Source organism: Monodon monoceros, unplaced genomic scaffold, assembly GCF_005190385.1.
Source record: "Monodon monoceros isolate NGI ecotype Baffin Bay Population unplaced genomic scaffold, NGI_Narwhal_1 Super_Scaffold_21, whole genome shotgun sequence".
NCBI lineage: Eukaryota > Metazoa > Chordata > Mammalia > Artiodactyla > Monodontidae > Monodon > Monodon monoceros.
Window position 1 is genome coordinate 10,209,187 of NW_021703778.1, and position 24,094 is coordinate 10,233,280.

At 36.5% G+C, this 24,094-nt stretch overlaps 1 protein-coding gene across 1 annotated transcript in view; it reads right to left on the bottom strand.

Moving 5' to 3' along the window:
- Window positions 1-12,773, bottom strand: part of MYO3A (myosin IIIA) — a 170,475-nt gene extending 157,702 nt beyond the window's left edge. Inside the window, exons 1-2 of the mRNA XM_029236397.1 lie at window positions 12,606-12,773; window positions 9,871-10,005 (exon numbers count right to left, since the gene is read on the bottom strand). Of these exons, the coding sequence (XP_029092230.1) occupies window positions 9,871-10,005; window positions 12,606-12,773 (303 nt within the window). The remainder of the gene's footprint in view (window positions 1-9,870; window positions 10,006-12,605) is intronic.
- Window positions 12,774-24,094: the final 11,321 nt, after the last annotated feature.

Genomic DNA, 24,094 nt, shown 5'->3' on the forward strand with positions numbered 1-24,094 from the left:
TTCCACTCATTTTTTCCATAAACCTAAACCTGTTCAAAAAAATAAAATCTATTAATTTTTTAAAATCTAGCTGCTAACATCAAGAATATTTGAAAAGGTCCTAAACTAACAATGAAGGAGCAAAGAAAATTACTCCAAGTTACGTCAGACCCCTTACAGGGTCTTCTTAGAAACGAATTATTCTACTATTTGGCTGCTGCCTAAGCAGGAATAGTGGTTTAATTTTCAGAATGGAAAGGGGTCTTTTGAATGAAACTTGACGAAGAGGTAGATTAAAACGAAAAAGAAATTATTAAACAGACCATAGGGACCAAATGTCAATAAACCACAAGTTAACTTGTGGCTGACCTCTTCCTAAAGATGCCCAAGATGAGATATCACCATGAATATTCTAAATCCTCGTTTAGAATTAGCAACATTTCAAATATGCTCTAGGGTGAAATTTACTTTTGTTCAATTAGCATAAAATGCCTTTCATATATGAATAAAGTGAAAAACAATTAACTTTAGTACGTTTGTTTTTAAATGAATGTGAAGGATTAAAATATATTAAAGGAAATGCAAATGTTGAATTAAGCAACAGATCATAAAAAATGAAAATGACCGTTATGTTTCCATTTAAAAAGAACTGCACCCAGAGGAATGAATTGCATCGTATTAACCCTATGCAATTCTTAAATCACCAAGATAGGTTAAAAGGGGGATTTGTAATAGGGGACCAGAAAACACTTAAGTGTAGCTTCGCAGCACAATGCTACAACAGGGCCTTAATGTTCTTTCACTGAACAAAACTGAAGCATACTTTTCTTAAGCCAGAGCTACACTAATGAAAGGACAGAGCAACAGTGAGAATGAATCCTCTCCCTAGGCTGTAGTCAAACATGAAAAAAAAAACCAATAACCTAAATCAAAAGGGATGATATTCTCTGAACAGATCATTACAACTCACTTCCAAAGACAGCTTTTATAAGTTTTCAAAATGTATTCTGTCTTCACTGTGTTAGGAGAGATATGAGATTTTTACTCGAATTTCTGGAAAAGGACTACTGACTTCTGCAGTTGGCATTTCTGACTTTTGCTGTTTTCATTGTTTTTTGTTTATTCTAAGAATGTTCTAAGATGCTTCGCTTAGTCCGACCATATCCCATGTGAGGCCACAAAAGCAGAAACTCTCATTTTCTAACACTCATTCTAGTTTTTACTTTGCTCATTTTATAAAAGTGTTTGAGTCTTTTTATAGAAACCAATTTTTAGCAACACCTACACGTGAAGTTTTTGGTAACTGTGGGTGTAATGTTATAAGACACGGCTGTATTGCTTGCAGAGTAACTGCACAATTTCACACTGCCGAAGTAATGTGTAAAAGTTCAATTTGCTCCACAACCTCAACAATACTGGGTATTATAAGTCTTTTAAATTTTAGTCATGTTAGTGGGTGTGTACTATAGCTTCATTGTGGTTTTAGTTTGAATTTCCCCCCAAAAGAAAGATATTAAACATATTATATATATGCTTTTGCAAGGAGTCCAAACTTTTTTTGCACACTTTATAAGAAATTGGGTAGATGCACTTTGTTAGGTGAAATTTCCATCTAGTCCTAGAGTGCTGAGATTGTCTATCACAAATGGGTGTTGAATTTTGACACGGTTTTATTGATTTTTTTTCTCTTTGATTCCATTAATACAGTGAATTATGATGCAATAAATTTTAATGTTTAACAAACTTATTTAAATGTTTTAATAAAATTGCATTCCTGGGATCAATCCCATTCAGTCATAACATATTAACATTTTTATATATTACTGGATTCAATTTGTTAATATTTTGAGAAAGATTTTTTCCAAATGTGTTCATGTGAAATGTCAGAATATGTTTTCTTTTCTTGTAATATCTTTGTCTTCTTTTGTCAGTATAATGTTGCCCTCATAAATGAGTCAACAAGACTGATTATTTCTTTCTTAAAGATTTCATAGGATTCATTTTTTTTCCCCAGAATGACAGTGTGAAGAACTCTGTGGACTCATTCCCCAGTATAACTGGTGAAAATTATAAAAATAAACAATGAGTTAAAGTCTTTGGAAATTGTAAGGGTGTACAGCAAATGAAGTAACATTTAAGAACACAACTAATATTTGTAGTATTTAATTTTGTCCTCTATAGGCTTATTAACTGTACTTTTTCATTTTATTTTTAGTGGTTGCTTTAGCGTTTACAATATGTATCTTTAACTTAACAGAGTATGCCTTAAAATAATATTATACCACTTCATAAGTAATGTAAGACCCTTAAGACTGTACATTTCCATTTTTCCTCTCCTGTCCCTTTGCTATTGTTGTTATACATTTTAATTCTGCATGTAATGACCCCACAATACATAATTATAATTATGGTTTCCAACAGTGATTTTTTTTCTTTTAAAGATACTAAAAAATATAACATACAAAGTTTCTTATTTATCTTTATATTCACCATGGATAATATCCTTCATTTCTTTTTGCAGGTCTGAGTTTTTATATGAAGTCATTTTCCTTCAGCCTGAAAACTTTATTCCACATTTTTATGGTGCAGGTCTCTGACGGTAAATTCTTTTCCTCTGATGAGAACATCTGTCTTTATTTTGCCTTCATTAATGAATAACATTTTCACTGTATACAGATTTCTAAGTTGAAAGGCTTTCAATGTTTTAAATATACCATTCCACTGCACTGGAGGACAGATCAGTGACCACGCTTCTCTCTGACCCCTACATGTCCTCTTGGTGCTTTTGTAATGTTCTCTTCATTATTAGTGTTCAGCATCTTGTTTGTGACATATCTTAGTGTGGTTTTCTTTGTTTATCCTACAAGAGGGATTTTGAGCTTCTTAGATCTGTGACTTTTTAGTGTTGACCAAATTCAGAAAAATTGCAGCCATCATTTATTTAAATACTGTATCTCTGCCCCCCCACCCTGCCCTGTACTGCTCTTGGACTGAAATTACACACAGTTTAGAATACTAGATAATGTCCCATAAGTCGCAGGGGTCTTTCTCCCTTTTTTGTCTGTCTGTGCTCAGTTTAGACAGCTTCTATTTTCCGGTCTTCAAATTCACTGATCTTTTCTTCCACATGTCTAAGCTGCTGTTAAACTCAATACTATATATTTTTCATTACAGATATTGTATTTTTCTATTCTAGAAGCTCCATTCAACTCTTTTCTATAGTTTTCATTTCTTTCAACATTATGTTCATGTTTTCCTTTTGAAATCCTTGAACGCTGTGATAATAGCTGTTTTAAAGTCTTTATCTGCTAATTCCATTATCCTGGTTATTCCTGGGTCTGATTCTTTTGACTGATTTTTATTCTGATAATGGGTCACCTTTTCCTGCTTCTTTACATATCTAATAATTTTTTATTAAATGATGGACATGACTAATTTTACATTTGAATGCTCAGATCTTGTTGTCTTCCCTTAATGAATGTTGAATTTTGTTCTGTCAGGCAGTTAATCTACTTGTGGACCAACCTGAACATTTCAAGCCCTGTTTTTGAACTTCTTATGGGAGGCCAAGGGAAGTTCTTATTCTAGGGTGAGTCTAGCCCTTCCTTTAACGCATAACCTTTCTGGAGGGTCTCTACTAAGTGCCTCAGGGGTTCAACAAAGATTCCCCAATTTGGCTGATCAGAACTCAAGCATCTCTCAACCCCGCACAAACTCCAGCAGTTGTTCAGATCACAGCTTTTCAGTAATTCTTACCCTAATAATTGTTCTTTGCCCAACTGCCCGAAATCTTGCCCTATACATTTCCAGCTTGGTTTTCAGTAAAAGACTCAAGGGAACCCCTATGCAGATTTCTGGAGCGTTTTTCCTGCTTAACTCTCCCTTCTTTGAAAATTCCAGCCACTTCTGCCTTCCCAATCTTTTCAGTTCAGCAAGATAGCTGTGATCTCCTTGGGAATGTCCTCCTTATGCCCGTGGTCTGGAAACTGCCTCCAAGATTAAAGATGGGATAATTGTAGTGTTCCTCTTGTTTATTTCCTTTTCTCAATGTCACAGTCTTAAGCTGTCTCTTTCCCAGTGTTTGAAAATTGTTGTGTTTTTAAAAATATATTTTATGCAGCTTTCTAGTTATTTATGGTACAGCCACGCAATGAGGCAAGTTACTGTCATGGCCAGAGCAGAAGTCCCAGATTACTTCTATGCACGCTGAAATTTGAGAAGCTCTGGCAGTGTTTTCCAAACTTTCCTTTGATAAGAATCACCTTAGTACTTGTTTAAAAAACTAGTTTCCTAAAACTCATTCTTGGAGTTTCTGCTTCAGTGGGTTTGAGACAGGGATGATTCTTATCAGAGTATCTGGAATATATATTAAAGAACAAAGGTACCACAAGTGTCCTGCTTTTTTTTTTTTTTCAGGTGGAGGCTTAAAATGTTACCTACTCAGCTAGGCCTTCTTTCACCTCTCTTTTCGTAAAGGGTCTTCTTTTTCATTCTTTATTAGCACCCCATTTATATTCTTCATAGTATCAATAACAATGCGTAATTATTTAATTTGTCTATTTAGTTTTAAATCGTCTTTCTGCCCCATTAGACTCTAAGCCCCAGGATGACAGTTTGTCTTGTTCTCCACTGAATGCCCAGAACCTACCAAAATGCCTGGCCCAAAGTAATAGATAATATTTATGGAATTAATAAATGACTGGATGAATAAACTTTAGTCCTAGACACTTATGCATGCACGCACGCGCACGCGCACACACACACACACACACACACACACACAATGACAGAGGCTATCTTTTCACAGCCACTATGGCTGAGGACATACTAGACAAATAGACTCTGAGACAGAAGACTGTATTCCTCAAGTACTTAAGGTGCTGCTGTCCAGCCAACCAAGAAAGGGTAAATTACAATTTTGCCCTTCGAGCTCATCAGTAGAAAATGCTTAATACCAGACTGATTTAACTCAATTTTGACTCTGTTTTTTAGTCTCCCGATTTAGTGATAATCAGATGCAGAAACCTAGCGACCTCCCCCGAGCCCCGCCTATATCAAGCCCCTGATCCACCACAGGAGATGCTACGAATTAACGGAAACACTAAGCAAAAGGGGTATGTACATTTTACAAAGCAGGTCAGTCAAGAGATATGATAGCAATAAGCAAAAATTAATATAAGTCTAGTATTTCAAAATGAAGCATAAGTAAAAAAAAAACAAAAAACATCAGTTCTCCCTTTATGCTGACATCATTAGGAAAACCTAGAATACTAAGTAACAATAAAAATTCCCATAGACATTTTGCAAAAAAAATCAGTTCCCACAAAAGAAAACTTTCTACCCCTTCTCGTGTAACTGGAATTTCAGAGAGCTAGCAACTAGTGCTCTTCTCTATGTCCTGAAAATGAATATACAGAGAATTTAGAAGGAAATAGTTCCTAAACAGAGGCCTGTATATCATTAATGCTCAAAATTTTATAGTGTAACAAAATGAAAGAAAAAAAACAGGAAGAAGAAAAATCGTATCAAACTGAAAGCAATAATTCAAAAATCACAACTAAATAACAGAAAAAATAGACTATCCAGTAAAATCTGAGCAAGTAATCCCCTTCTTAGAATTTCAATTCTGGATCGAAATATAAATAAAATGATTTTTCAAGATGAAAAACCTCTGGGCAGGAGTTTGTCTAAGCTGGTACGGCGCCCCCGGCACATGCCAGGCTGATAACGAGGGATATTTACTGATGGCTCAGCCCCTCCAGGACACACCTTCTTCATGTAGATTCACATCAGAAGTCTAGCACTGTTAGCATGACTCTCTGGGTAACACCACAGCCCCTCTTTGGCCATCCTTACCCTCATGCAGAATAATTTATTGGGGCTTTATTATGATAAGAGGTATAATTAGTAGTCATTTTGTAGAATAAAGTATTTATGCCACAAGCCAATTTTCTGAAAGTGCCTCTAAAGCAGCACCTGCACCATTCATGTTTATAAATCAGGTAATTGTACATCTAGCCACTTATGTGTATATATAATTAGTCTAATTTGCATATGTGCAAATCAATTACCTTACATACAGTTTGCCAACTTCTTGCTTTCTCTATGTTTTTCCCCCACTTTGTAAGTGCAAATAGGTCAGATTCCTGAAATACTATTTTAATAAATTACCATTTATTCTTTTTTCTCAAGCCTTTTAGGGATATTTCCAATACCTCCATCTGATAATAAAATATAAGGACAAAGTTCAAAGAAGCTGTTAAGTCTCTGCTGATTCATTATATCAGGAAGCCACTTTGCTTCTACCTGATGTTCCAAAAGCATTTTAATCAATCTTTTCTGCTCTCTCAAAAGAACATTTAACTATGATCTGGAGTCTCCAACTCACACCTAACTCCAAGTGATTATACTGAGAAATGACAATATAATTAGAATAGGAATTTGTTAGGCATAAAAGACAGTGACTGATCTCATTCAATATTTTTAAACTCTGGGCCTTGTGTACCTTGTGTCCTTGCCCATTTAGGCCTACATTAGGCAGAACACCTGTATTTTCAAATGCTAATTTTCCAATGATTCAACAAGGAAAAAAATTAAAGATGCATTACTGAAAATGTTCTGAAGGATATAAATATACAAAATTTTATCCAAGACTGCATTAAGGATTTGCAGAGCATCGCATCTCCAATACACAAACACAAATATGAAGTAAATTCTTCACAATTCACCATTAATTTAAGGCAAAATGGTTTAAGTTCATAATTTATATTCTATTACTTAGGTAATTATGTTGAGATGAGTACAAGTTTTGCTTTGTTTTAATGCATGATTTAACTAAAACTATAAAGCTATCTTGAACTAAACTGAGAAATACAAAATAATTCTGAAATCATAATAAATTGCCTACCTTTGAAGAACACAACTAGTTATTTAAAAATTTTTTTAAACTTCTATAAAATAATGCACAGTTTCAGATTCTGAGAAGGTTCTTGAAAATTCTATTTTACAATTTTGAAAGACTCTGGTCCAATTAAAGGTGGCAGATTAAACATATACACTTATTTCCTCTCACATGTGAATCTCCATTAAAATGCTAGTAAAGGAATAAAAAAGTATAAAACCACAAGAGAAAAAAGAACAAAAAGGGAGAGAAGTGGAGAAGAGATAACAACAAAATTTTTCAACATGGCATGCAGATGACTGAGTGGTAACTGAGCAATGCAGAGGAAGCCACAAACTGAAGTGCTAGCTGGGGGCTATTTTGAGGTCACCTGAGCAGATTAACCAGGACAGGGTGAGGTAAGAGTGAAAGTGGAGGAGGTGGGAGGGGAGAGGCAGAAAAAAGGGATCCTTTGGAGGTCTCTCATCAAGACTTGATACCCTCTTACCCAACATACAAAATATCAACATCCAGGAGCCTGCCTGAGCACCACACACACACACACACACACACACACAGATGGGGGTTTTGTTCCTTAGAAAAACTGAACTGAACGGACTCAAGATCTGTTGACATCAGTAGCGTGGATAACGGGAGCAAGGTACATAACTACATGATGTGCAAAACAGAGAAGTAACCTGGGAAAGAGAAGGCAGAAATGGTGGATTCCACCCAGGTGAGCAGCAGAGAGATATCAGAGGTCAGATACCTGGCAGACCTCCAGAATGGAGTAGGAGGGCATAGGGTTCCAGAGGTGCAATTAATAATCGTGCCAAAATTCAGAATACGGATTAGGAAATGAAAGAGTAGAGAAGTTCGGCCATCTATTTCCAGGTACAGCGATCAACACAGCAAAAGCACAGACCTACCTGCTCAGGACAGGGTGGCACCACTAACCTGGATCTACACTAATATTGTTCTGTGTTATAAGCCCTCTGGTTCTACTTGCTTTTTATGAATCAAGTGAATGTATTTATTTTTAAAAAGATAAAAATGATTAAGTCTATCTGAAATTATATGAACCGGAAAAATACGCTAATTTCATAAATAATATTGTCAATCATTTTAAACACACAAAAAAAAGATGAAGGAAATATGTTCAGAGGTAAGAGTGGTTCTTTTTATAGTTTCAAGTATTTTCTACAATGATCACTACTTGTAGATTCGTTTAAAAACCATAATAGAAAAAATATAAAGTACGGAGACAATATAATTTATAAATGATTATTGTGCAGGAAAATCAATGGCACATTCTAAAAAAGAAACAGAATAAGCAAATGTTAATGAAATAATGTGAATACAAGACACAGAGAACAAACCTGTGGTTGTCAAGGGGAAGCGGGGTACGGGGAGAGATGGATTGGGAGTTTGGGGTTAGCAGATGCAAACTATTATATATAGAATGGATAAACAACAAGGTCCTACTGTACAGCACAGTAAACTATATTCAATATCCTGCGATAAACCATATGGAAAAGAATATGAGAAAGAGTGTATCTATCTATCTATAGATAGATAGATAGATAGATAGATATGATTGAATCACTTTGCTTTACTCCATAAACTGACATTCTAAATCAACTATACTTCAATTAAAAAAATAAAATAATGTGAATACAATAAATAGATGATGTTAAGGTGATCAAATAAAGGTTTTACTAGCCCTGAGTTTGACAAGAGCAGCTTTTAAAAATTTTTATAAATTTTATTGGAATTAGTGATTACTTCAACTTGAATAAAAATACTCAATGAAAATCAGAAGAAACACATTCTTACATTCTTCTAGGGCTGGCAGTTACCCTAGTGGGGCACCTTCCAGTACTCCTGCATTAGAGAGAATTGTCCCAACCTATTCTCAGAAATTGAAAAGGCAGACTCCATAATTTCCCTTTGGCAACTTATTCAATATTCAACACCATTTCTAGTAAGGTTTTTCCCCACAAATGTAAATACAGTTGACCCTCCATATCCACGGATCACGCTGTTTGAATCCAACTACGTGGAACCCACAGATATGGAGGACCCACCATACCTGGTTCTGTAGTTTATGTCATTAGTATTCAGTGAAGCCAGAAGAAGAAATTAGCAGCTCGCCATTTTTGACTAATGAAGCCTCAGGTACATTAATTTTCTCTCATATCATAGCACCTGGCACTGAGCCTCTGTCACGTGTTATGTTGAACAAAATATGGATGAATAAATAAAAATTATAGTGAAGTCCCTTTATAACATGTTCTTCTGAAAGAAAAGTAATCCTGGTTTCTTTAGTCTTTTATTGTGGAAACATTTTCTTTTATTGTTTTTTTTTTTTTTTTTTTTTTTTGTCTACACAGCATGTGGGATCTTAGTTCCCCCACTAGGTATCTGACCCGTGCCCCCTACAGTGGAAGGGCAGAGTCTTAACCACTGGACTGCCAGGGAAGTCGTGAAACATTTTCTTTTAATCTTTAATTAATTTTCTTTCATTTCCCCATGTTTCTAAAGGTGGCAAGACCAGAACTGGGCATAACATTCTACAGAGGATGTGACCAGCCAGGAACATATTAGAACTGCTTTACGGGGTCAATGCTACATAAACATTAAGTCATTCCAAGACCACACTGCAGGGGTTTCCCTGGTGGTGCAGTGGTTAACAATCCGCCTGCCAATGCAGGGGACACGGGTTCGAGCCCTGGTCCGGTAAGATCCCACATACCGTGGAGCAGCTAAGCCCGCGAGCCACAACTACTGAGCCTGCGGGCCTAGAGCCCGTGCTCCACAACAAGAGAAGCCACCGGAATGAGAAGTCCACGCGCCGCAACAAAGAGTAGCCCCCGCTCGCTGCAACTAGAGAAAGCCTGCGTGCAGCAACCAAGACCCAACACAGCCAAAAATAAATAAATAAAATGTATTAAAAAAAAAAAAGACCACACTGCAAATTTCCACATGTAAAATAATGTTGAAACACTCACCTCAAGAACCAGCCACAGCTTATCTCCATTTATTTTATCCTTCTTAAAGTACATGCCATAGAATCTGACCACATTAGGATGGTCAGAAAGTGCTTTTAAGATGTTGTACTCTGCTTCAATCTCTTCATCAATATCCTAGTTTCAAAAAGTCATGGGGAGAGAACGGTGAGAAAAACATGAATGAAGTCAAAGAAACAATTTAGACTACCAAATGTAGAATTTTATTTTGTCAAAGCAAGGTCAGAATAGTTTTTACTGCACTCAGTACTATGTACTGAAACTTCTCATTACACTGCTTCAGGGGAGAGATTGTGATTTTCCTGCTAATCAAATATATCTCTAATTACATTTATTTCATTGAAAAGGAATAAATAAAAGGCTGTTTTTGAGTGCAATGAGAAAGAAACGTATATGGAGAACTACCTAAGATGATTTTCCTTTCTTTGTAGTGCTAACTTTATTTCGATGGCGAAGCCATTTATTTGAAATGAAAACTTTTAGCTGGTTCATTTTGTTTCTTTGAAGTACAGGATATTCGAAGGCTATCAAAAACTAGTCATACATGCAATGAACTCCTACCTTTCCAAAAAAGTGAAAGAGTTAAGTTACATAAATTGGCATACAGCCTTTAGTTAGCTAAAGGCCCATTCCCCAGAAGTAGAATAGGTTGTTATCCCGTCAGTAATAAAAGTGCAAACATGACTAGGTACTTAGTCATGTATCTAGGAAAATCACATATACATGAAACAACTCACAGAGTCATAAATAAGAAAAAGACTTCTAATATTTTATGGTAACATTTAATGTCCACACTGTTTTAAGACAGAATCAAGGAATCAGAGAGCTGGAAAGAATTTTAGACCAGAGCTCTAATTTGAGAGGAAGAAACTAAAAGCTCAGGGCAGTCAGAGTCACAAGAGCTGGTTTGTGTGAGATCCAGGACTAGCCTACTGCCTTCTAGTATTGCTCATTTCCTCCCTACCTTGGAGAGAAGATTATTAGTTCAAAATCCATAACAGTAAGACCCTTTTAATAATAAAAAAAAGCCACTCTGCAAAATGCCTGGGTGCATCTAAATTTATTTTATTAAGATTATAATCTTCTGGTTATAAATCTTTTTTATTTGACTTGTGGCATGATGAATGAGAGTAAATAAAGAATTCTTAGGGAAATACACAGGTACTGTGACAAGAATAACAGCAGCAAAAGAACACATTTCATACTGTAGTTATGAATCTACATGTTTCATTTAAGCAATAGAACAAGACATGATGTATAAGGTTAGCAGTCTACCAAACACGAGTACATTATGAAAGAATAACGGCTACATGTATTCACAAGCCACTTGTTCTTGTCCACAAAGAAGCAGAGGAATGGGAGAGAGACACTGATTATGGGGCGATACATTGGGATCAGTCTGGAGCCCTTTCTCTCGCCACCATGGACCCCAACCCTTAACAGTGAAGACCAAAGGACAGACCCATAATTGCAAAGACCAGAGGTACAGTTACTTTGGTACAGCCCAATTTGTGTCTCTCTTCCCTCAGTTTGAATGGTAAGAACTTTCCAACAGGGAAACATGAACACATGCAGCATCAGTGAAGCCTGGTCACAGTGCTATTCATTTTTTTTCCCTCCAGTGTATCTAATTTACTACTTGAAAAGAAACCCCACCTTCCCCCTCCTCTGCTCAAAGATACATGAAACTATGTAGTTGTCATGGATTTAGCAGAAATAAACTATCAAAAAAGAAAGAGCAACACCAAGGTGAACAGAGGCCCAGGGGCAGACCTTTTGCAGAGTCCTACAGTTTATGAGCGTAACAGCGGGGACGAGGACTCTGATGCCCTCCCCACACACATCACGTCATTTCCATCACACGGCACTCCCATCACGTGTGCAAGAGCTGAGTAATCGGAGAAGTTGCTCTCAGTAGAGGTTTGGGGATTATGGGATCACTGAGCTTATTCTAGCTCCCCCCAGGTGCTAGGGGAGAGCTACATATGTCCCAGTAGCTGAAAATGCTCCCCAATGTCCAGCTCTCACTCCCAGAAAGAAGAATCTCATCCATCTCCTCATGCTCTTAAAGGCAAAGAAAGATGAGTTTCCCTCATCACAACTGGATTTCCCCAAAAAAGCAAAGGAGGAGCCCATTGGGGCACTGCTGAAAAAGAGGCCATGTGGACTGACCAGGACATTCAATTTTTCACAAGGAACCTCACCCTGGTTATAAAGGAACATCATTTCTGCTCTGGAAACACTTAAGTAAACCTGAAAATTAACTTCCCTTTTCTGAATGAAATTTAATTTAAAAAATATTTCTGGTTTGGAATAAGAGGAATTCTGCCTGAAGCCTAAATGAACACAGGAAGAAAAGGAGATCTGGTACAGATGATATTTTAGGATTACTTCTAGACCCATAAATCTATATTCTGACAACACTTTGAAATCTAAAATAATATTAAATCAACTGTTGAGAGTTGTATTATTTATATACTTATTTGCATTACATATTTATTCTTATATCAAGTATTTATTGTACCTTATTATATATGTTAAGCATATAAACAAGGAACCTCTAACAAGCAGACTTTTTTTTTAAACATTTTCTTCAAATTGTAACTGACATTGTGATAAATAAATCAAGATAAGATACCTAGGGACTTTTTAACTGTTTAATACAGATTTTTTTTAAAAGTTACTCAGCAGGAAAAAAAAAACCCAATGTGACTTACATGAATCGGATCCAGAATTTTGACTGCTGCTTTTTGGCCATTTTTCTTATTCAACACTTTAAAAACTTTTCCATAAGTTCCTTTGCCGATTGTTTCAGTGATTTCCCATGTATCAGAAGGATCGGGAAAGTTATCAAAGATGATTGTTTTTCCAATTAATGGAAGCATCTTAAAAGTTTAAATCACTGGAGAGAAAGAGCACAGAGTTTCATCTACATTTGATTGGTGATATTAAATGGCACACATAAACTCACGGGAAATTATCTAATATTTTCACTGATATGGAAAATACACAGCAGTTACCAAATGTACTGAGAGTCATGGAAAAATTTCAATTCTTTTTTGCAAACAAATGAATATGAGTTTAATAATGCTTTGTAAGCAGGGCTTTCTATGTTTAATACAGTTCCACTTTAATTGCTACTAATTATTTTCAGATTAAAATAAGAGGCACATATTTAAATCATTTTGATTTACTGCTTTATATGAACCTTAGAGATGATAAAATTCAACCTCTCCATCAAAGCAAATCCCACACTTTAAAATGATTGTGTTTTATATCACTGGTCTATGTAAATAGAACCCAATGATCGGTCCCCCACTGCTTTTAGGATGAAATTTCTTTCACATAAACTACAAAGTCCTTTAAAATATGGCCCTTGCTTAATTTCCTAGCCTCATGTCTCAACACCTCTTCCCTCAGACACTACAAACCAGCCACTCAGGATCCCTCAGGTCATTTCTTTCTTACTTGAGGATCTTCATATACACTATTCCCTCCCACTTCTGTGGTTTCTTTGCTACTACTTATCTTCTCAGATGTTAGCTTAGATGTCATTCCCTCCAAAGGTGACCCCTCTCCATCCCATTTGGGTTGCGTGCCCACCTCTGCACTCCAAGGCCACTCTGAACCCACCTTGACCTGATATTACTGTATGCCCAGCACCTGGCACAATGCTGAAATAATTAGGAGAATATGGCCAATAAGGTCGAGTGATTTTTAAAGAGATTTTATACATAACCTAAGATAAGATCTCCCAAGGAAAGCTTTTAGCCTTTCATGTTCCCCTTATATTACATTCAACCATTTCTATAAAATTACAAAGGAAAAAAAAAAGGAACAGAAAGAGAAACCAGAACTTGTAGCGGTCCTCAGAATTTTTCAATTATCTGTGCAAAACCTCCCTCTTTTCGATGTTAAAACGTTGATGCAAAAAAAAAAAAAAAAAGTTGATGCAGTTGTGCTTGTATGTGTATGCATACACATAGAAACACATCTATTAATAAATGTGTTAATATTACATACTAATATTAGCCCATGAAATTCACTTGTCTGACCACAACTTTCAACTTCATTTAATCCACCAATCCATTGATTCCTCGCTTTCTTTATATCCATCAGATCTCTTCAGTCTTCATTCCCTCTTCATTTTCTCCTTCCCCAGCATAAATTCTACAGCTTGAATTATTATAACTTCCTCGCAAATGCCCTCAGCACTCTTGTTCTTCTCTTTCTCCACCACCAGTCTCCTGGGGTTGAGAAACCAACTCTGGTTAAACTCTGCATCTTCTTCACACCTATGCCTGTAGCTAGAGAAAACCACACAACTAGGCTGTATCGTTTCACTTTAAATTCAGGATAAGAAACTTGCAAGTAGACCCTCAATGCTGCCCAGCAATTCTACTGCACTTCCTTGGTTTGTATATTCTCTTCTCTCTGGGGTGATCAACTATTTCACAGTGATCTGTGTCCTCAAATTTCTCTCTCCTCAAATTGTTCCCTCTTTGCTGTCCATCGCCTCCCACAAAATTTCCCAACTGACGCCCTCATTTAATAATTAAGTGACAGGGCTTCCCTGGTGGCGCAGTGGTTGAGAGTCCGCCTGCCGATGCAGGGGACACGGGTTCGTGCCCCGGTCCGGGAAGATCCCACACGCCGCGAAGCAGCTGGGCCCGTGAGCCATGGCCGCTGAGCCTGCGTGTCCGGAGCCTGTGCTCCACAACGGGAGAGGCCACAACAGTGAGGGGCCCGCGTACCACAAAAAAATAATAATAATAATTAAGTGACAAAATGGAAGCATTACTAAACTTAATCTTATCTCAGAAACTACAAACCAACATGCATCAAACACGAGGAGTTCATTCTATTTATCATCAGTAATTGCTGTTTGGCCTCAGTCTTTTTCTTCTGTTCCATCTCATCCATCATATCTCAGCTCAAATATAACATTTTTAGAAATGTCTTCCCTGTATATTTTATTCCTCCATCAAAATGTACGCTACAGAGGGTACAGACTTTGTTATTTTTACCACTGTATCCACAGTTCCCAGAATGATGCCTAACACATTGCAGACAATGAGTAAATGCTTGCTAAATGGGCAAATGTTTATTGGTTTACCTGTTAATTCTGAGAACTGAGGTCTTATCTCTCTTGCGCACTTACAAATCTTACAATGCCTCCCTCTGCGTCTGGCATATAGTAGATGTTAAATACATAGCTGTAGAATAAGTGAATCGATATGGTTCTTCCAAAAAAGTTTTTAAATGGGAGAGAGAAAGAAGGGTTAGGAGGAGCTGAAAAGAATTTGAAAATCTAAACAAAATAAGGATCATATTCTGATTCATTATATTTAAGGGGACGTCATCCAGTAAATGGCTATGAATGCCTGCTGAAAATTACATCACTACATAAAACACACTTATGAACAGTGCTTACAACACTTAATCCTTAAGAAATTTGTGCTTTTGATCCGAAATGCAAAGAAACAAGTAGGAGGTAATCAGTAATAATCATCCACTTTAGTGATTTCATAATCAGTCTCAAGACAACTACTTTTTACATCTAGCTACCCGAGTCATGCAAGTAAGCATTTATGCCATCCACACAAGGTAAAATTTAGACCACAAGACCACATTAAATCTTATTAAATGCCTGAAGCAGGAGTTTTCAACCAGGAAAACCATTCATTTTACGGAATATTGCCTTTTCAGTGGCAATGTTATTGAACACTAGTTTAATTTCTGCTGTTTTAATATTAGGGATTAACTGTTGGTCTTTAAATATACAGGCATATGAATTCAGTTAAAGACGACTGAACACCAAATGTGTGCAAAGTATTTTAGAGTTTTGGGGATACAAAGATAGGTAACTTGTGGATAGATAAATAAATATGTAACTATATTATGAAAAGTGATAGGTCATAGAAATAGGCATAAAGTGCTATGGTCGCCCAGGTGAAGAAGAAATTAATTCTGAAGTATCGTGAAAAGATACAGAAATGAGCAGTACTAGAGCTGGACATTAAACAAGAACAGGAATTTATCTAAAATAGAATTTCCTCTTTAACAGTTCATAATAAGACAAATATTTAAAGCAGTGCACTGCTACATTATAAAACAATAATCACAAAATGACAAATGCACGGCCATTTTGGAAACTGAATACACTTAGTTAAGTCCCACTTAAAACAAACAAAACTTTTAGGCAAAAGAACACTAAAAGGACTTCCCCAGAATTAAACAGTAAAGAATTTCAAGAATTAGAATAGAAACAAGCCTTATGACTCCTAAACTACACTTTTCAAATACACAGTTGTTTATTCTTTAAGAATAAAATAAAATGTCACAGTTAGTAAACAACTATTTAATGATTACAGTAAATTGCATTCAACATAGCAATGTTTATATTTTTTCTAGTCTTCAGAACCCAAAGAATAAAAAAAATTAATTCTCTACCTCATAAAACTAAAACATATAATTGTTCTTAATTATATGATCATGTAATCTAAAGAATTACTTTTGACATATATATATATATATATATACTGTATTTTGGTCTATGTATTTACCATAACTCTGAAAAGGTACTTACAAAGCTACATTTTAAAAGGAAAAATCACCTTTTTTAGTTGATTTATTATATATTGAGCTACTGAGGTTTTTCTCATGATAGAAAAAAAGACCATAATACAATAAAAATGTGTCTTACTTCAGGATCTTAACACTCATCTCGACAATTATTCTGACTGCTTTTGTAAACCTGCACTTAATTCTTCTTTACTAAAATAATCAGACTGCCTGCAGGCTCATTCTAATATACAGCATACACAGGATGACCTCTCACTGGGCTGTCTCTTCCCTCTGTCTAGAATGCTTATTCTCCAGAAAGCCACATGGCTTACTTCCACCAAGTCTTACATCAGCCATCACCTTTCAAAAAGACCTACCCTAACCATCCTATTTAAAATCTCAAGCTGCTGTCCTCCACTCCATCCTGCCTCCCAACTCTTGGTCCCCCTTATCCTGCTCTATTTTCATGACACTTATTACCTCTTTGCACATTATATTATTTCTTGTTTATTATGTTTTATTTATTATTTTTTCTATGCTATAGAATGTAAGCCCCATGAGGGCTAAAATTTTATCCAGGTTGTTCATTGATGTATCCCAAAGACTCTAAAACCATGACTGGCACACAGGAGATACTCTGTAAGTATCATCCAGGCAAGGATGCCTACTTTTGCCATTTCTATCCAACATAGTACTGGAAGTCCTGGCCAGAGCAAGCAATCAAGAAAAAGAAATATGGGACTTCCCTGGTGGTGCAGTGGTTAAGAATCTGCCTGCCACCGCAGGGGACACAGGTTCGAGCCCTGGTCTGGGATGATCCCACATGCTACGGAGCAACTAAGCCCATGCACCACAACTACTGAGCCTGCGCTCTAGAGCCCATGAGCCACAACTACTGAGCCCACGTGCCACAACTACTGAAGCCTGCGCGTGCCTAGAGCCCGTGCACCACAACTACTGAGCCTGTGCTCTAGAGCCCACGTGCCACAACTACTGAAGCCCGCGCACCTAGAGCCCGTGCTCCACAACAAGAGAAGCCACCGCAACAAGAAGCCCGCGCACCGCAGCAAAGAGTGGCCCCCACTCACCACAACTAGAGAAAGCCCACACACAGCAACAAAGACCCAACACAACCAAAAATAAAATATATTTATTAAAAAGAAATAAAAGGCATCTAAATTGGAAAGGAAGAATAAAATTACCTCTATTCACAGGTGACTTGATCTTATATGTAGAAAACCCTAAAGAATCCACAAAAGCTGTTAGAACTTATACATGAATCCAGGAAAGTTATGCGATGCAAAGTCAACATGCAAAGATCAGTTGAATTTCTATACACTTAACAATGAACCCAAAAGAGAAATTAAGAAAGTGATTCTATTTATAATAACACCAAAAAAATACTTAGGAATAAATTTAACCAAGAAGGGTGAGAGACTTGTAGAGTGAAAACTACAAAACAATGCTGAAAGAAATTAAAGAAGACACAAAGAAATGGAAAGACATGTCGTGTTCACATATTGGAAGATGATATTGTTAAGATGTCTATGTGTACTGCCCAAAGCAATCTGTAGATTCAATGCACTCCCTATCAAGATCCCAATGAGATTTTTCTGCATAAATAGAAAAAAAATCCATCCCAAAATCGGATGGAATCTCAAAGGACTTCCAATAACCCAAACAATACTGAAAAAGAAGAATAAAGTTAAAGGTCTCTCACACTTCCTGCTTTCAAAACTTATTACAAAGCTATAGTAATCAACTCAGTGTTTTACTGCCACAAGGACAAACACATAGACCAAGGGAATCAAACAGAGAGCCCAGAAATAAAACCTTATATATATGGTCAAGTAATTTTCAACAAGACTGTCAAGGCCATTCAATGAGGAAATAACAGTCTTTTTAACAATTTGTGTTGAGAAAATTGGAAATCCACATGCAAAAGAATGAAGTTGAATCCTCATGTTACACCACATGCAAAAACTGACACAAAATAGGTCAAAGACCTAAACATAAGAGCTAAAACTATAAAAACCAGAAGAAAATATATGGGAAAAGCTACATGACACTGAATTTGGCAGTGATTTCTTGAGTCTGACACCAAAGCACAGGTAAGAGGAAAAAATAGATAAATTAGACTTCATAAAAATTAAAAACTCTTGTACCTCAAAGGACACCATCAACAGAGTGAACAGACAACCCACAAGATAGAAGAAAATATTTGTAAGTCATATATCTGATAAAGGGTTAATATCCAGAACATGAAGAATGCCTACAATACAACAACAAAATAACCTAATTTTAAAAATGGGCAAAGGACTTGAACAGACATTTGTCCAAAGATATATACAAATGGCCAATAAGCATATGGAATCACTAATCCTTAGGAAAATGCAAATCAAAACCATGAAGAGATACTACTTCACAACCATTAAAATGGCTATTATCAAACAACAAAAAACAAGTGTTGTTCAGGGTGTGGAGAAATTGAAACTCTTGTGATTGCTGGTGGGAACGTAAAATAGTGCAACTGCTGTGGAAAATGACATGGTGCTTCCTCAGAAAAACACTGAATTACCACATGATCCAGCAATTCTACTTCTCGGTATATATCCAAAATAATTGAAAGGAGGGTCTCAAAGAGCTATTTGTACATCCAGCTAAAAGGTGGAAGCAGCCTGCATGTCCATCAGTGGATGAATGGATAAATACAATGTTTCATTACATATAATAGAATGTGATTCAGCCTTAAAAGGGAAGAAAATTCTGACACGTGCTACAACATGGAAAAGCCTAGAAGGCCTTATGTGTTGTGAAAAGAAAAGCCTGTCACAAAAGGTCAAATACTGTATGATTCCACTTACACATAGTACCCAGAATAGCCGAATTCACAGACAGGAAGTACAACTGTGGTTGCTAGGAGATCAGGGAAGGGAAATGGGAATTATTACTTAACAGGTAGAGTCTCAGTTTGGGAAGATAAAAGAAGTTGTGGAGGTGGATGGTGGTGATCGTTGTACAACAACATGAATGTACTTACAGCCACAGAACTGCACATTTTAAAATGGTTAAAAGGGTAAACTGTATGTAATGTACATTTTACCACAATAAAAATATTACTCCGTATGTAGTATAGGGAAACAAAGTAAAGAAAAACAGGACAGCCAAATTGAAAGATATGGAAGGGAGACCAGAATGGTCTGCTTGCTCTCAGATCCATGCATGACCTTCCGTGTCCTGAATCTTGGGGGCTGACATCTCAAAACTGTATTTCCCAAACTCCTTGTCCCACTGGCTTCCTCCCCTGCTAGATGCTGTCAGTGAGGGTGCCAGGCAGGAGGCTGGAAGGTAGGAGGATATTTCTCCTCTGCTTCCTCTGGGTTTTGTGGTGTCTCCATCAGTGGCTGTATCTCCCCAGCGGTCCCTGTTCCTGTAGAGCAGACTTGCCATGGTTCTAGATGGCCTCAGCTTCTGAATTCTGGTAAGACTATCTCCTTGCTGTAACTCTAGAGCCTGAGGCGTGACAACAGTTTTTTGCTACTGCTAACTTTTAGTTTGCCTCATGGTCCCATTTGGCTTTCAGATACCCTAAAACAGCGGTCCCCAACCTTTTTGGCACCAGGGACCAGTTTCATGGAAGACAATTTTTCCACGGGGCTGGGGATGACTCAGGCGGTAACGCAAGTGATGGGGAGCAATGGGGAGCGGCAGATAAAGCTTCGCTCACTAGCCTGTCGCTCCCCGCCCACTGTGCAGCCTGGGGGTTGGGGACCCCTGTCCTAAAACATTTGTAACTAATCCCCCATATGTCTTAGTCTGTTCAGGCTGCTCTAGCAAAAACAATATAAACTGGGTGGATTATAAACAACAAACAGTTATTTCTCACAGTTCTAGAGGCTAGGAAGTCCAAGATCATGGTGCTGGTAGATGTGATGTTGGGTGTGCGTTCACTTTCTTTCTAGACAGCTGTCTTTTTGCTGTAACTCCACATGGTGGAAGGGAGGAGCTCACTCTCTGGGGTCTCTTTTATACAATGCTGATCCCATCCATGAGGCTCTGCCCTTGTGACCTAATCACTTCCCAAAGGCCTCATACCCAACACCATTACCCTGGCGGTTAGGATTTAAAAATATGAATCTGGGGAGGATACAAACATTCAGACCATAGCACCATATTAAATTCCCTCTGTCGAACTACTTGGTATTAATTCTGTTTTCCTGACTGATTCAGTCTAACAGGCATCTAATCAGTTTGAGAAGGAGAGAATGGAGAAAAAGCAATAGACAGTGGCTGGAAGTTTTCCCAAACAGGTGAAAGGTATAAACACTCAAATTTAGGAAGCTCAGTAAATTTTTTTGAAAATCCACAGTCAGATACACTGCAGTGAAACTACAGAAAACCAAAGACAATGAGAAGCTCTTAAAACCAACTGAATAGAAAAGATATATTACACATAGAAGGAAACAATTAGAGTGACTGCTGATATTTCAATAGAAAACAGTAGTATAATATTCAAAATGCTGAAATAAAATAACTGTTAATCTAGAACAAACAAAAGTATCCTTCAAGATCAAAGGCAGGCTAAAGATATTTTTCACCAAAAAAAAAAAATTGAGTTTAATGACAGTGACCCCTGAGAAAGAGAACTTCTAAAGGATGTCTCTGAAGAATGATAATGGTCTCACAAGGAAGGTCTCAATTGCCAAAAACAGTAAATAAATTGTTACACATGTGTGTAAATCTAAACTAACACTGACTGTAAGAAACAATAATAGACAAAAATGAACAATAACAATTAAAAGCAGAGTGATAGAATTTAAAATGTTCTTAAGTTCCTCATATAGTTAAAGAGGCAATTAGAAATAATAACTTTAGACTTTAAGATATACATGTCAAATACTTAAACACTAGACCCTCAAAATACTATGCATAATATTAAAAGAGAAAAAGTGATATTAACAAACTCATTCAATCAAAAAACTCAGGAAAAAAGAATAAAGGAAGCATTAAAAAAAGCAGAAGAAACAGAAGTCATAAGATAGCCCTGTGGAAAGAATTATAAATATGTCAGTAATCACAAGAATTGTAAATGGACCAAACTCACCAGTCAAAAGACAGAAACCGGTAGCTTCTGGCTGTTTGCATGAGATTCACATAAACTACAGACAGAAATAGACTGGAAATAAAATAACAGTACCATGTAAATATTCAACAAAAGAAAGTGATGTGGCTAGATTAACATCAGACAAAATGTACTCTAAGGAAAAATATTTATTAGAGGTAAAGAGGATCACTACATAATAATCAAAGACTTAATTCACCAAGAAAATATAAAAGCTCAAAACAGAGACCCAAAATACGTAAAATAAGAACTGAAAGATATACAAAGAAAAATGGCGAAAGTCACTATTTTAGTGGGAGATTTTAACACACCTTGCCAGTGATTTTTGGATCAAGTGGAGAAAAAGGTTCTTAAGAATAAATAAAATTTAAACAATTAACAAAGAAAATTGAATGGATATCCTGAATACACATGAAATCCTGTGTCTAATAATGAATACTCTTCCTGAGCACATATGACTGCAATGTAATTAAGTAAGAAGTCAACAACTATTAGATAAATTTTTAAAAACCTATACCCTTGGATACTTTAAAAGGAGCAATTTAAGAGCCAAAGAGGAGATGTAATGACCATTTTAAAATAGACTTAGAACTGAATAATAATAAAAATTCTACTCATGAGAATGTATGGGATACAACTGAAACAGTACGCAGAGGAAAACAGCCTCAAATTTTCTATTACAAAGGAAGAAAAGCTAAAAATTATATAATTACAAAATAAAAGCAAAAAGTGTAGAAAAAAGGAAGATAAGAGTTGAAATTAAAGAAAGACATTACAGAAAAAGAATAAGACAGATTAGAGGATTGATAAATATAATAGTTCTTCAAAGAGAATTTTTTAAAAATAGACAAGCCTCTATCAAGACTGATCAAGAAAAAAACAAACAAGAGAGAAGGCACAGATGGACAGTACTAAGGATGAAAGACTAACAAATTACAGCAGAGACTAAAAAGATCATAAAAGGATATACTTTTATATCAAGAAACTTAAAAACAGATTAAATGGACAATTTCCTAGAAATAATATTAGAGAAGGAAAGAATAGAAAAATAAGTTATTTTTCTTGGAATGTTTGCATTAATGGGCCTTCATACTCTAACTCTTAACACTCAATTCCTAACTCATATAATCACTAAGGAGAGTATGTTAAGTTCTTAAACACCAGAAAATCACTCTAAGTATCTTTTAATACTTTAGAGGTAATGATCAAATTTATCAGTAGAATGGGCTAGAAACCCAATTTAGGGATAATTGCTTCATAAGTGAACATGAGCACATTTTCTCTTCTCATATAACACAAACTTTAATCAGCTTAATTGTTAACTTTTCCAAAATATAGACAGAGAACGCCATTTCTCAATGAAAATGCAATTCACCCATGAGAGAAAACACACTAAGTAGCAAGTGGCTTTATTCAAAACTAAGCAATATTTTAACACTGCGATTCTCACTTTTTTCTGTAGAATATTACTGGAAGATCCTTCCCGTTATGCATGCACTTCTGCCAAGCTGTTTAAACTGCATCACATATGGTTTAAGTTAGAGTCAAAAGCAGCCCCTGTCTGTGATGAAAGAGAAATCCTGGAACATCAACAGGGCAGCTGCAGAACTTGTCTCTCTCCACAGACAGCAGCCAGAAGGATCTCAACACAGAAGCCGGACGACATTATCTTCCCGCTAAAAATCCTTCAAAATCCACATTCTCACCACGTCCTTTGGATCCTTTCTGACCTCCCTAAACTCAACCTATGTTCTTCTTCACCACTCACAGTGACTGCAGCCTCAGCTGCCTTCTGACAAGTCTTAGAACATTGTAGACTCTTTGCTGCTGCAGGACCTCCTGTAGTCTTTGTCGAGATGCTTCCCCAACCACGTGCATGGCTGGCTGAACTTCTCTCAGCCATGGTCACATATCATCAGTTATTATGCCCACAAATGAACTGTGCATGATTTAAATTTATTGTGTAGATTATTCTCCTGGTATGATTATGAAAGCAATAAAGCCTTGCTGGTTAAAAGCAGCCTAGAGAAAAGTGAGTTTGCCATGTAAACTCACCTTCCAGAGACACCAGGCTGAATCACCAAGCAAGTTTCAAGTATTTCCTTTTTCACAGAACTTTAAAACACAGGCTCACAGAAATCTCTGGGCTTGCTGAACTACAGACCAGATAAATCGGTCACACATCCCTTCCAGCTTTCCAATAACACAGCCAATAAAGTTTGGTTTAAAACAGACCTTGTCCAGTTATATGTATGGTCTGCTTTGAATGAGCCATAACCCATGTTTTATTCCCTTCAATTTGCTTAAAAGCATTTTGTAGAGAAGGGAACCAAGGTCTACTTATGTACTTCTAGCCATGTATCCTGCTTTCCACCACTCATTTTCTCATTCTGCAATTACTGGGATAAAAGTACGTGCTTAAACACTAGAACCAAAAGAAAGGCTATCAATTCCTAGAAAATTTCCCCCTATTTAAAAAGTGGCATTAGTGAGAACCCCAAAAACTTTAAGTCATCA